The 12,500-nt window shown below is 35.5% G+C and overlaps 1 protein-coding gene and 2 long non-coding RNA genes across 3 annotated transcripts; 1 reads left to right on the plus strand and 2 right to left on the minus strand.

Annotated features, from left to right (window-relative positions):
- Positions 1 to 2,838: 2,838 nt before the first annotated feature.
- Positions 2,839 to 5,724, plus strand: LOC129378275 (C-type mannose receptor 2-like). The gene is made up of 5 exons (XM_055058585.1): positions 2,839 to 2,937; positions 3,807 to 3,864; positions 4,050 to 4,462; positions 4,768 to 5,107; positions 5,292 to 5,724. The coding sequence occupies exons 2-5, from the start codon at positions 3,834 to 3,836 to the stop codon at positions 5,648 to 5,650; spliced, it is 1,143 nt and encodes a 380-aa protein (XP_054914560.1). The 5' UTR covers positions 2,839 to 2,937; positions 3,807 to 3,833; the 3' UTR covers positions 5,651 to 5,724.
- A 3,350-nt stretch (positions 5,725 to 9,074) lies between these two features.
- On the minus strand, positions 9,075 to 9,796 carry LOC129378324 (uncharacterized). Its single transcript, XR_008608044.1, has 4 exons — positions 9,714 to 9,796; positions 9,443 to 9,556; positions 9,298 to 9,360; positions 9,075 to 9,177 (listed from the first exon to the last, which is right to left on the minus strand). It is a non-coding gene; the product is annotated as an uncharacterized LOC129378324 (long non-coding RNA).
- A 288-nt stretch (positions 9,797 to 10,084) lies between these two features.
- Positions 10,085 to 12,117, minus strand: LOC129378325 (uncharacterized). Its single transcript, XR_008608045.1, has 4 exons — positions 12,028 to 12,117; positions 11,481 to 11,756; positions 10,260 to 10,502; positions 10,085 to 10,173 (listed from the first exon to the last, which is right to left on the minus strand). It is a non-coding gene; the product is annotated as an uncharacterized LOC129378325 (long non-coding RNA).
- Between the last annotated feature and the right edge of the window lie 383 nt (positions 12,118 to 12,500).

Genomic DNA, 12,500 nt, shown 5'->3' on the forward strand with positions numbered 1-12,500 from the left:
GATTATCTTGGTGCTCTTGAGATAAACTTGAAAGATATTCCTGCTGTCTTGTCTTGAGCCAATACTGAGTAGCCCAGTTATACTGCTCTGAAGTAGGTAAGGGCCCCAAAGTTCATTAAACCCGCTAACTTGCAAATAAAAACTAATACACTCTCGGGTTTAAACCTATTATAAGTTTCACTCACCTGAGAGTAATACACAAGTTATTTTCTATTCTTTTCACACAATAATATAGCTTTGAGCAAGAATAATAAATCCTGTTACAGGCCTGATGTGTTATTGAAGCGTAGATTTTGGTACCTTAGTCTAAGGGAAAATCTTGCACCTTCTTGGAATTTCACCTGTCTTTACTCCGTGATGGCAAGTTGTCTTCAGCTCCTTCACCAGTCCCTCGGTCCAGGAATCAGGAAATAGCAGAAAAACCCAATGCAGACACAGCCCTCCAGCAGTCACATAACTCAGTGTAAGCGCATCTCTGTTCTCGAGGCTCAACTCTGGAAAGCTCCCATGACGGAAACCTCAATCAGCCCTTCAAAATAAAATATGGTGAAGATTACTTTTCTGTAAAGTGGTTTTAAGTACATTTTTCCAAATTCTTTTAACTTATTATACCATATTAGTTCGAGTAGCTGCTTGAAGAATGTCTGGTTCTGGGTCTGTAAGAAGCATATGTTTGCTGAAACTTTAACATATTTAAGCAAACATGTTTAATATTCAAAATTATTATTACTTCCATGAACTTAACTCAATACAAAATACTTTTATATTGGACTTGGTTACAACTGTAGCAAGTGTTGCTTGAGAGATCTGAAGGTTATCATTATAAAAACTTAAATATATTGTATTTTGAGAGATTTTTTCTTACATTATGAATATATTTGCCACATAATGTGACTTGATGACTTCTGGAGTAAAACAGTTTAGCAAAATCAAACTTTTGTTTTTGATTGTCAAATTTTTTTATATGAACTGTTATTGATTGAGCACATACTTTATGTTGCTGTAGCAATGTATAAATGTTCATATTATAAGTTTGGTCCGGGGTTGTGTCTCATATATAATACACACTTTTTATTGATGTGAAAGCTCTGCTAAGGGAACAAATATCCTTATTCAAACAATAGAAAATGTCATACAGTTAATTCAGCAGTTAATGGCTTTATGTGTTTTTCTTGTATCTTTCTAACTGGATAACAATGCACCAATAGTACAAGTATATTTTGGCTGTGTAAATTTTTGTAAAATATTAAATAAAGAGAGTTTTTGTGGCGTACACTTTATTACTGACTACTGAATCAAAAAGTTTAGTATCTTTATTTGTCTCGCTAGGGAGAAATTCTTTCTGGACTGGGAAAAACTGTTAATACCATCACATGACACACCCTATGACACAAAAAATGATCAAATAAATTGTATTTTCCAAAAATAAAAAATATCACAAATCATTTGTCACAAAAATATTAATCATTTTCCCACAGCTATTTCAAGATATCCATGAATCCAAAATATAAATATAGATTCCAATAATATAAATTCATCAATAAGCCTCCTGCGATCCAACTCATCTAGTCGTCAACGGTTATATGCAAATATTGATGTATGTTTATCTGGCAAGATATAAGATTTAGTACAAGTATTCAGTCCATTCAGCTGAAAATTGTAAATCCTTCGATAACAGGGAAATATATGACTGTTTATGGTAAATTTATGGCAGAAACAGTCTGAGGTGGGAAACTAAACTGCTCTAGTCATGAGTTGCATTTATAGAATGAGAAAACAAAAAACGTATTTCATCAAAACAACCTATAAATTCAGAAGTGAAATGAACTCTGCGTGTCATGAGTTGTGAGTTTATTGATGGACCAAAATGCAGAGAGGATCTGGAAGCATGGAAAGTGTTGACTGTTTTGATAAAAAACAAAAAACCCACAGGAACACAGGGAGCCAGAGGAGAACCAAAACAGGCGTTTGAAATCCAGATCTGAAACTTTTCCATTTGGGAATTTGATCTCAGTGTTTTAATATTCAAATGCTGCAGCTGAAAAGAGGAGCTGTGATGGGAGAAGGAACATTTCGCACGTCAGGACTCACTGTTTGCACGACAACTTTCACCAGGAAGAAAAACCTATTTAGATAATAAAATGAGTTCTATTTATGAACAGACAAGGAAACTCTATGAAGAGCAGCCAAGGAAATATGAAAAACAGCAACTGAACAAGAAATGCTTCATAACAGGAAATAACAAAATGAAAAATATTAATCAGTGAAGTTATTTAACAGTCTTGTAATCTCAAATGTTTAAATTATAGGTAATAAGTGAAGGATGTAGAGTGAATGGGTGAATTCACTTCTTCTGGTTTTCTCATATCAAGCAGAGTGAGAATCAGATCCAGGAGGGGAAACCCAGACATAACTCTGGGTTTTTGATTTTAGCAGGATAGAAAAGTTTGCCTTCATTTGTAAGTTTGTTCCACCTGGAGCTTCACTCTCTCAGCAACTTCTTTGCTAAATAAATAAATATTGATGCATTTAAACAACATTTTCACAGAAGTGTAAATTATTTTAGGCATAGTGTGACATGTTCTCACAAGGTTTGAATATTCAAATGTTGTTCCTGAGCTCACTGAGCTCATCGTTGATCCAGGATGTACAAGCGGGAATTTTTTATTTTACATACTCCCAGGAAAAGGATGTGAAACATGACATGTAACTACAGACAAGAAAAACTGCTAAAAGCTGATTTGTCAACAGAAATTATGGGTGGAACTTACTCATATTCTTTACTTCACACACTCAAAACTTTCATACATTGACAAACATAAAGACACATAGCAGGAAGTTACTATAGGAACATTTAGAACAAAAACAACCTTGTTGGGACAAACATAAAGGACATTAAGAGGAAATTAGTGAATCATCTGTTGGTTATTTTCTAAGGTAAGTGGATCTGCATAAAGTATCTGGTTACAAATTTGACTAAAAGTAAGTCCAGTTTTAGTTTGTCTCAAAAATGAGTAGATAGTGACTTTATATTGTCTATATGAATATCAGGAAGTTGATAGCTTACTGTGTGTTCTGTACAGTATGTTTTCACAAACTAATAAGTTTCTCTCTCCACTGTTATTATTAGCAGATATGTTTCAATGGGTTTATTACTTTTTAAAATTATCTTTGTTTCTTTATCTTAATTGTCAAAAATCAAGCCACTGGTGTATAAAGTCATGTTACAAACTCATGTGTTATCCATGTTTCACTTCACACAACTCTCAGTCAATAAAAATGTTAACATTTATCACAAATTGTTAACAGAGGAATATCTCAGTAAAATAACTATGTAACAGTTCAGTGACATAAAGAAAGTGACTCAGACAAAAAGTTTTCACAACAAGGATGAAAACTGATCACTGAGCTCCAGTTATTTTCTGTAAGTTTAACGAATATTAAAATTTCACTTTGGTCCAATCAAAGTTCTGACTTGAATCTCACAGAATATGTGGAGCAAAATTAAGATTTGACAGCAATGATCCGTTTCACACCAAGATAAAGGAAACTTGTCTAATTACCAGAGGTAACATGTAAACTACAATTTCTATAATTGTATTTATGAAGCTGTGATTTAATAAATTATCTCGTAAGTTAGTTTTTGATAAAACGCCACAGTTTGTGAAGATTTGACTGTTAACCATTAATAACTAAAAAACATCTGAGTGATTTTCTAGAAACAAAATGTACAACTTCTCTATTTTCAGTGTTTTTTAGTTTTTATACATATTTCTTAAGTCTTTTGTTATATTTATTTCCAACAGTACAAATCTCTATCTGACAGAGCAGACATGCAGTGGAAACTGTGGCTCATTTTGTTAGGTAAGTCGTTCAGCTTTAAAACAAAGAAACAAAATGCCTCTTTGTGTTGTGAAGGTTGCAGACCTCTACCTTATACTGTTAATATAATGTTTAAATGTAACACTACTAAATACTGTTACTTATCATTATAATAAAGTTGGTATTGCTGTTTTGATTAACTCAAACAAGCTTTTGAATGTATTTAGGTCAATGCTGTGTGATGGACTGTCAGCTCTATGAGTTTCACTACATTAATGAGAATAAAACCTGGACTGAAGCTCAGCAGTACTGCAGAGAGAAACACACTGACCTGGTCACAGTGACTAACATGAAGGACATGAAGAGACTCATCAGTATCTCACTAGGAGATATAAAGGAAGCTTGGATTGGTCTGTATGATCAAACACATGGTACCAGAACATGGTACTGGTCTCTGCCTGGAGTGGAGTTCAATGAAAGTGAGACAAAATGGGCAACATATGAAGCAAATGTACCAAAAGAACCAAATAATTATGGACCTGAAGGCCAAAACTGTGGGATTACATGGAAATATGGCTATCTTTTTTTCAAGTGGGGGATTTATCCTGTAATGAGAAGAATAATTTTATCTGCTATGATGGTGAGAAAAACTGTTTTTATATAGATTTGTGTCTTTTAAGACTTTGAAGTAATAAAAAAATAAACATGAGGTTTTTCAGAAAAACAAAATCAATATATTTTGAACATTATTCTTAATGTAACTATGTTATTGCATTCACTTTGAAGAAAAAAATATTGCCATAAATGCTTTGCATATGGTGTAATAATTTTCTCTTCTACAATAGTGAAAAAAGTCTTGAGCCCCTCTTTAATGTTTACTTTAAGACTTACATGTTATAATGTTTTCTGCTCTGACTTTGTTTCACAGAAAATAATTCATCACAGAAATATCACCTGATTTCTGAATCAAAGAACTGGACAGAAGCTCAGAGTTACTGCAGAGAGAAACACACAGACCTGATCAGTGGATTGAAGCAGCTACAGGATGGAAAAGTGAACAAGAGGTTCAATTTAATAACTGCAAATTCAATGTACATCTTCACTGGTCTGTTCAGTGACACCTGGAGGTGGTCAGATGGAAGTAATTTCTCCTTCAGACACTGGAATCTACAGTTTAATAATCAGAAACTCAACAGTGGTCAATGTGCCATGACTGTGTTTGATGATGGAGGCAGATGGAGGAATGAGAACTGCAACAAGAAAAAACCCTTCATCTGTTATGATGGTGAGATGACATTTTGTATTTACATGTACTCTGCTGAGGGAGGGAGAGAGACATGGATGGATGGATGGATGGATGGATGGATGGATGGATGGATGGATGGATGGATGGATGGATGGATGGATGGATCGTCCACCATAATGACTGAAATAAAGCTTCAGATGAGATGTTTGGTTTCTTTCAAAAGACAGTACACTGATCCTGATCACAGACAATAAAACCTGGGAGGACGCCTTGAACTACTGCAGAGAGAACCACCATGACCTGGTCACCATCACCAACATGGACGAACAGAGATCAGTCCAGCAAAAAGCTCGGTTTGCTTCAACTGATTATGTCTGGATTGGACTGAGCTACGCCTGCACTCTGGATTTATGGTTCTGGGTCAGTGATGAGATGGTCAGATACAACAACTCGGCCCAGAATGAACCGATGGACGACTGTGACATGTCTGGAGCCATGGAGAGAAAAGGAAAATATCTGTGGTTTAAGAAAAATGATACTGAGATGTTTAACTTCATCTGTTCTGAACATCCAGCAGGATAATAAGTGATGTACTGTACTCCACTTGTTCTCACATTATTGTATATAAAAGCTGATAAATGTAGAAAAGGAATTGATTTCACATTGTAGGTGTTGTTTGGATTTTGTTTTGCTTTACATCTTATGCATATGTATCATGTAATTGTGTTTCTTTTTAAAGCATGTATAACTTGTTTCAAATTTAATCTCTCGCTCATGTTTAATTGATCACTTTACTAAACTATTACATTACTGCATGTATCAATCCAAAAAAAGATTAAAAATAAAAAGACACTAAAGTAAAACCAAAATATCTACTGATGTATTTCTTCAATAGATTTAAGATATATTTTAAATCCAAGCAGCAGCTATAAGTTATTACTGCATAGATGAGGTTATTCCAAGGCTAAAGTCAGGTGACCTGATTCTGAAAATATCTTCACTCTCCACCCAGCAGAGTTTCCTCCACAGTTCAGTGTCAAAGACTCAGAGCTGAAGTTTTGCTCTCTGTCACGACTCACTGAGAGAGACGCTGCTGGATGAGGGACTAAAGAAAACAACATGAAAATATGGAAGGAGTTGAAACATTCAGAGAGGAAAACTATTTGGATTAATACATTCTCGTTGTTTTCATTGTAAATATTGTTTCACAGCATTGTTTGGTGAGGCTTTTTCTGCTTTATAAACTTTCTTATTCTTTTAAAGCAGTTTAAGGTAAATTAAACACTTGTACATGTGATCCTTGTAACCTTTAGTTAGGAACTCTCAATGCAGTAAAATAAGAAATGAAAAGAACTGAAACTTTGCTTCACTGTAAACAATGAAGGTCTCTGGGTTTCCTCTTTCAGCTTTGCATACGTTTCCTGCTGTGTGTTTCTGTACATGAATGACGACGGGCCTTTGATGCCATCAGGCAGCAGCTCCTGATCAGCCATTGTTAGACTGATCAGGAAGAACAGCAGAAGGACCTTTGACCTGCAGACTGATCGCCGTGGTTACAGCTCAGTTCCCATGGCTTCAGGGTTCCTCCATGATTCAGACAGCCTGTCCTGACTGATGTATGGTCTTCTTCCATCATAAAAACAAGTTTTAGCTCCTATAGTGAAAGGTTATTACCTTATTTGGAAATAAAAAGCCAGTATTGACCTGACTAATACCACTTGTTTATAGCTGTAAAACAACTTTTCAACCAGAACATCAATTGTTGATTTGCTTTATAAATATCAAACTGAGAATAAAAAGCATTAGCACGACTACTTTTCTTGTTTTTAAGTCCAACCTGCCACTGGAACGACATTTGTTGTCACAATCATTAAATCCCGGATGAAAAAATACTAAAATTCAATATACGGAATATATTTCAGAAATATTAAAATAAACCTTTAATGTTCTGTTTTCAAGCAATTTATTTTGCTCTTACTGAAGTCGGGTTAAATTTAAAAACAATAAAATTTGTAATTAATTGACTTTCTTATGCTAAAGTGAAACAACTTTTTGAATTTCTTTGTTGCCCCTCAAAATGTTTTCAGCGAAATTAAACTGGAACAAGATAACTTGGGTCGAATGATGTTGAAAAAATGGTAACATGGTGTTACAGAGGATCAGGCCTCATCTTTCTGATGTGAAATCATACAATGATGAAAACAATGCTTTGAGAACAAAATCAATATTTTGGATTGTTTTTAATGGAATCTGAGCTGACTGTGATCTACCTATGGCTTGACAGAAGTATTGGGTTACAGAGTATAAATAGCAGCATTATTATCTGGTTTGACTATTCAAATAGAGTTTAGGTCCTGAAACAGATCGGTATTCAGGCACTGAGCATTTCACTGAAGCTCAGCAGTACTGCAGAGAGAAACACACTGACCTGGTCAGTGGAAGGAAGCAGCTGCAGAAGGGAAATATAAACTCTTGGTAAAATTTTATGAATATAAATTCAAGGTACTTCTTTGTAGGTCTGTTCAGAGACACCTGGAGGTGGTCAGATGGAAACAGATCCTCATCCAGACACTGGAATCTACAGTTTAATAATCAGAAACTCAACAGTTGTCAATGTGCCATGACTGTGTTTGATGATGGAGGCAGATGGAGGAATGAGAATTGCAACAGATTCTTTTCTTCATCTGTTATGGGATTAAATATGATGTCAAACTTTCACTATTCAAATGCCGCAGCGAAGAAAAAGACCTCTGAGAAGAGAAAAGGGAACCAAATGCACATCAGGACTTTCACAGAACTCTGCTTTGCATTTTTGTTTGGCCTTTTCACCACCAACCTCTTGTGAAAAGCTTTCATGAGGAAGTGAAAAATAATGTAACGAGTTCTGTTTCGAGAACAAACGGGGAAGTAGTATGGACAGCAGAACAGCTGTGGGCAATCTCCGGTCTGTGAAATATTATCACATCCACTTTTCTTCAAAGTGAATGTAATAATATAGTTGCATTAAGAATAATGTGCAAAATAAATTGATTTTGTTTTTCTGAAAAATGAGTTGTTTTTTACAGTAAAGACAAATGAGGAAATAAAATTTAAAAAATCAGGATCTGAATGAGACATGTTTCACAACAAAGCTGAAAAACTGAAGTTAAATGTTGCAACCTTAGCGTTTTGAACTCTGTGTCGGTGAGTAAATGAGTGAATTATTAGTTGCAGACCCAAGAGGGGGAGAGAATAATCCTCCAGCTCAGCTCAGATGTTTCTCCTGTTCCAGTTCACTTTGTGTTTTTTTTATATATTAACTTCATAAAAACAACAAATTCTGCTTTGTTTTATGAGTACTTACCATGAATAACTCACTTAAATCATTCGACTGAAAACATAGAGCAAAGTTCCATTGAAACAGCCTTTTATTGTGAAGGGCAAGAGTTAAATTTACATCATGACTTGGTTTATGAGAACCGCTTTAAAAAAATGCATTCAAAAAGACAAAGTTAGCAACTTTTTGAGGTCAACTCTTGGAAAATGTAAACTGCAAAAAATTATTATTTTTCAAACACAAATTAAAGACAAGCATTTACAACTAATCTATTGTCAAGAAGTTGATAGAAAAAAAAGCAAGATTTATTCTCTTGTAGTCTAACAAGCCCGTTCTCAAGTTAAAAAATAATATCGAGCAAAATATATATATATATTTATATATAAATATACATTTAAAGTTACAACAGTCAAATGGCAATATTAAGAATGACACAAATAAAAGCATTTATTTTATAAAATATATAAAATAGATAAAAAAAAAAACATTACTGTGTCAACATGTTCCATAAATAAGAGAGTAAAAAAAATTCTGGTGTTTAGGTAGAAAACAAAATATAACTGGTTTAGCAAACAAAAAAAAAAAGATAGCTTTGGTTTTATATAATTAGCTCACTGACAAGACATGTGAAATAAGATCTTCCAGGAAATTCTTACATTAAATTATTTAAAAAATATATATGCTGTTAAATAACATGCAGTTCATAGTCAACCCAACTAGCTCACTCTCTTCTTTGGGGCTTTCCTGACTTCAGAATAAAGCGCTGCGTCAGCCGCTGCAGCACTCAATGCTTCTGTGAATGAAATGGACAAATAAATGTCCAAAAATAGATAAACAACTGGTGAAAATGAGGAAATATTTGTCAAGGCAAAGTGTTCATGTCAGTGCAAACTCTGCTGCTGACTGACTGTACCTGCAGCCGCTGTCCTCACATCGGAGTAAACAGCGCCCTCTTCTGGGTCACGATTCCTCCCTGCTGGAATCAGAACTGGATTCATGAATACATTTTTGATATAAAAAAGAAAGAAAGAAAGAAAATCATTTGGTAAAATCAAAACCTTTCGTATCCAGCGTACCGCGTTGGACTCGGCCTCGTTTGGAGGACTTGGTCGTCCGTTTGGTGTTTTTGAACTTAATGTGAGCGTATGTGACGTCGCCGGCTTCATCTTCACCTGGCACAGAAAACAGTTTCATATCCATCAAACTCCTGTTGCAGTTTAACTACTGTCAACAATTGTTTTTTTGGTGTTTTTTTTTTATTAACATCCAAAATCTTCTGAATATGCCGCAAACGAGTGTGGATGTAATGCATCGGTTAAAAACACCGACCATGAGAAGGCAAGCTGTAATCATTGGTTGAGGTCTGATTGAGAGGTTGATCTATAGAAGATCCCCGATCAGCGATCTCTGACTGGATCACCCTGGAACACACAGGAAGTCCATTTGAAGCAGCAAGTCAAAACACTCCTGATTCAAGATTAAGGAGAATGGAAATGAGTAAAATAAGATGTACTGACCTGTGGCAAGAACCTGAAAAGAATTGAGATAACACAATGATGTCAACATGTATTTACTTATTTATTTTTAATTTTGCATTTGTGACATTAGACAAAGCATTTGTATGACCAGATGAAACGGGCGAACTGTGTAAAATAGTTTCAGGAGATGAAAGTTTCACCTTTGGAATGTCTAAAGCAACACAGCAGGAGCAGCATAACAAATACTGATCCACAAACTACACCGAGGACCAACAGGACTGGAAATGAAGGGCTCCCAGGTTTGGAAACACCTACGTAAACATTTGGGAAGACATCGTTCATTTCTCACGGCATCGTAATGATTAAAAACGCAACGATGTAATGAATCTCTGCTCACTTTTAACAGCCATCCAGCTCTGAGGTGAAACGTCTCCTGAATGTTGACACTTGTATAAACCTTCATCTGACTGAGACACAGCAGAGATATTCAGCTTTCCTCTGCTGTCATTTTGGATCAGTTTGTCATTGTGATAGAAAATCACATTAGAAAGTTTGTTTTCTCCTCTCAGTCTGCAGCTCAGAGTGACAGAAGCTCCTTCAGTCACAGGATGGATGGGGCTCACCAGGAGAGGACCTTTATCTGTAAACCAGTCAGACATCAGTATCACTGTGTTAGTGAGGAAAATTTATATTTTATGTGGTTATATTGAGCTACTCTCGCTTATTTGCTGAAGCTAACTTTGGTCATTTCTCAGCTGGCATTATGTTCAACACAAATGCTGAGCACAAGTGAAACTTGTTCAGTTCATCTTGAATGTGCAGACGTATACAGCATATTCTGGTTTTTTTGCAGAAATAGTTTGGTTGTTGCTCAAACAGCTGTCTTTGTTTTTTTACTCTTATTTTCTCTCGCACATAGAACTGTCAACGTAACGCATTGGCGCAGACGACTAACCTGAACATTTAAAGGCATTAAAATTACAAAATGCAGATCAATGAACCATCTATTTTGACATGAGAGCCTCTCTCCCATGCTGGATTATCCAGTTCACAGCAGCGCGTTACAGACGGAGCTATGAACAGCAAAATACTTTTTTTTTTTTTGCAGAAAGCAACAAGAGTTGAACAGTTTCAACTTTCTTGTGTTGGGTCTTTAGCCAGCGTTTTGCACATCTAGTTTATATAATTACTGTGCTGTTTTAAAGAAATTACAGTAACACTAATCAAATGACAATAATTTAGTAATAAAAATGACAGTAAACCTGCAATAAAATCACAGTAAAACTGTAATAGAATTACAATAAGAATACTGTAATAAAATTACAGTAAGTAAAGTGACTGTAATTTCTTTACAGCAACTGGCTGGAAACCCTGCTGCCAGGAAGTTACTGTAAATATTACAGTGTATATAATATTTAAACAAAAGCTAAGAAGAGGAAGATGGTACATTGATTTGTTTCTATTCCATTAACTATGAAAAAGAATGATCACAGTAACGGGAAAAATCTTGTGGCCTGTATATTGCAAACTCTCTCAGATGAACTGCATGAAGAAATTTGCTTCAGAAATATTTCAGTAAATCTTCTCTGACAAATACACCCATTGGATAGTAACCTACTGTGGAAGGTGATGTTGACGGCGTTGCTGAACTGTCCTGATCCAGACTCACACCAGTACACTGATTTAGGCTTTGACTGATTTTTAACGCTGCATGAAGATCCAGACATTTTCCCCCAGGAAGCGCAGTTTGGTATTTGGGTCAGGTCACCTGCTTCTGAAAACCTCCTCACTCTCCATTCAGCAGAGTTTCTTCCACAGTTCAGAGTAAAAGACTCAGAGCTGAAGTGTTGCTCTCTGTCAGGACTCACTGAGAGAGACGCTGCTGGATGAGGGACTAAATAAAACAAGATTTTAAAAAAAGTAGAATAAAGACCAACATATTTGACAAAAAAATCTGTGTTGATGAATTAGCTTTCATTGTTTTCATTTGGACTCATTTGTTCGACTGCATCATTAGCAACATGTCCTTCAGACATTTTTTGCTTCATTAAGTTTGTTCTTCTTTTGCATAAGTTTAAAGGAAACTAAACATTTGTCACATTGCACATGGGATAATTTTAGGACATATCACCAGTGAAGCAAAATTAGAAAAGAGAAGAACTGACCTGCAGACCAGACAAACTTTGGTTCACTGTAACCAGTGAAATATTCTGGGTTTCCTCTTCCAGCTCTACATGAATATCCTGATGTCTGATTCTGTTCATGTATGATGAATGAATCTTGTACAGTCCCACTGATGCTGTCAGGCAGCAGATCATATCTGTAGCCGTCCCCAGTCTCATCAGGAACAGCTTTACACCAGAAGAACCTCCATCCTGCAGACTGGTCATCATGGTTACATCTCAGAGTCACTGAGGCTCCAGGACTCAGCCATGATGGAGACACAGTGAGGACTGACTTTGGTCCTGTAGGACAGAGAAATGTTTTCAAAATCAAGACATGTTCCACCTTCATAAACTATGATCACAATAACATAGAAATAAAAGTCTTAAATATTATCAGTAATGACCTTTCTCACAATATTTGCTTACAGCTAACAGCTTTTCTCTATCAAGACAAAAACTGCTTAGATACTTTA

The sequence above is a fragment of the Poeciliopsis prolifica genome, unplaced genomic scaffold, assembly GCF_027474105.1.
Source record: "Poeciliopsis prolifica strain line A6 unplaced genomic scaffold, Auburn_PproV2 SCAFFOLD051, whole genome shotgun sequence".
Lineage (NCBI taxonomy): Eukaryota > Metazoa > Chordata > Actinopteri > Cyprinodontiformes > Poeciliidae > Poeciliopsis > Poeciliopsis prolifica.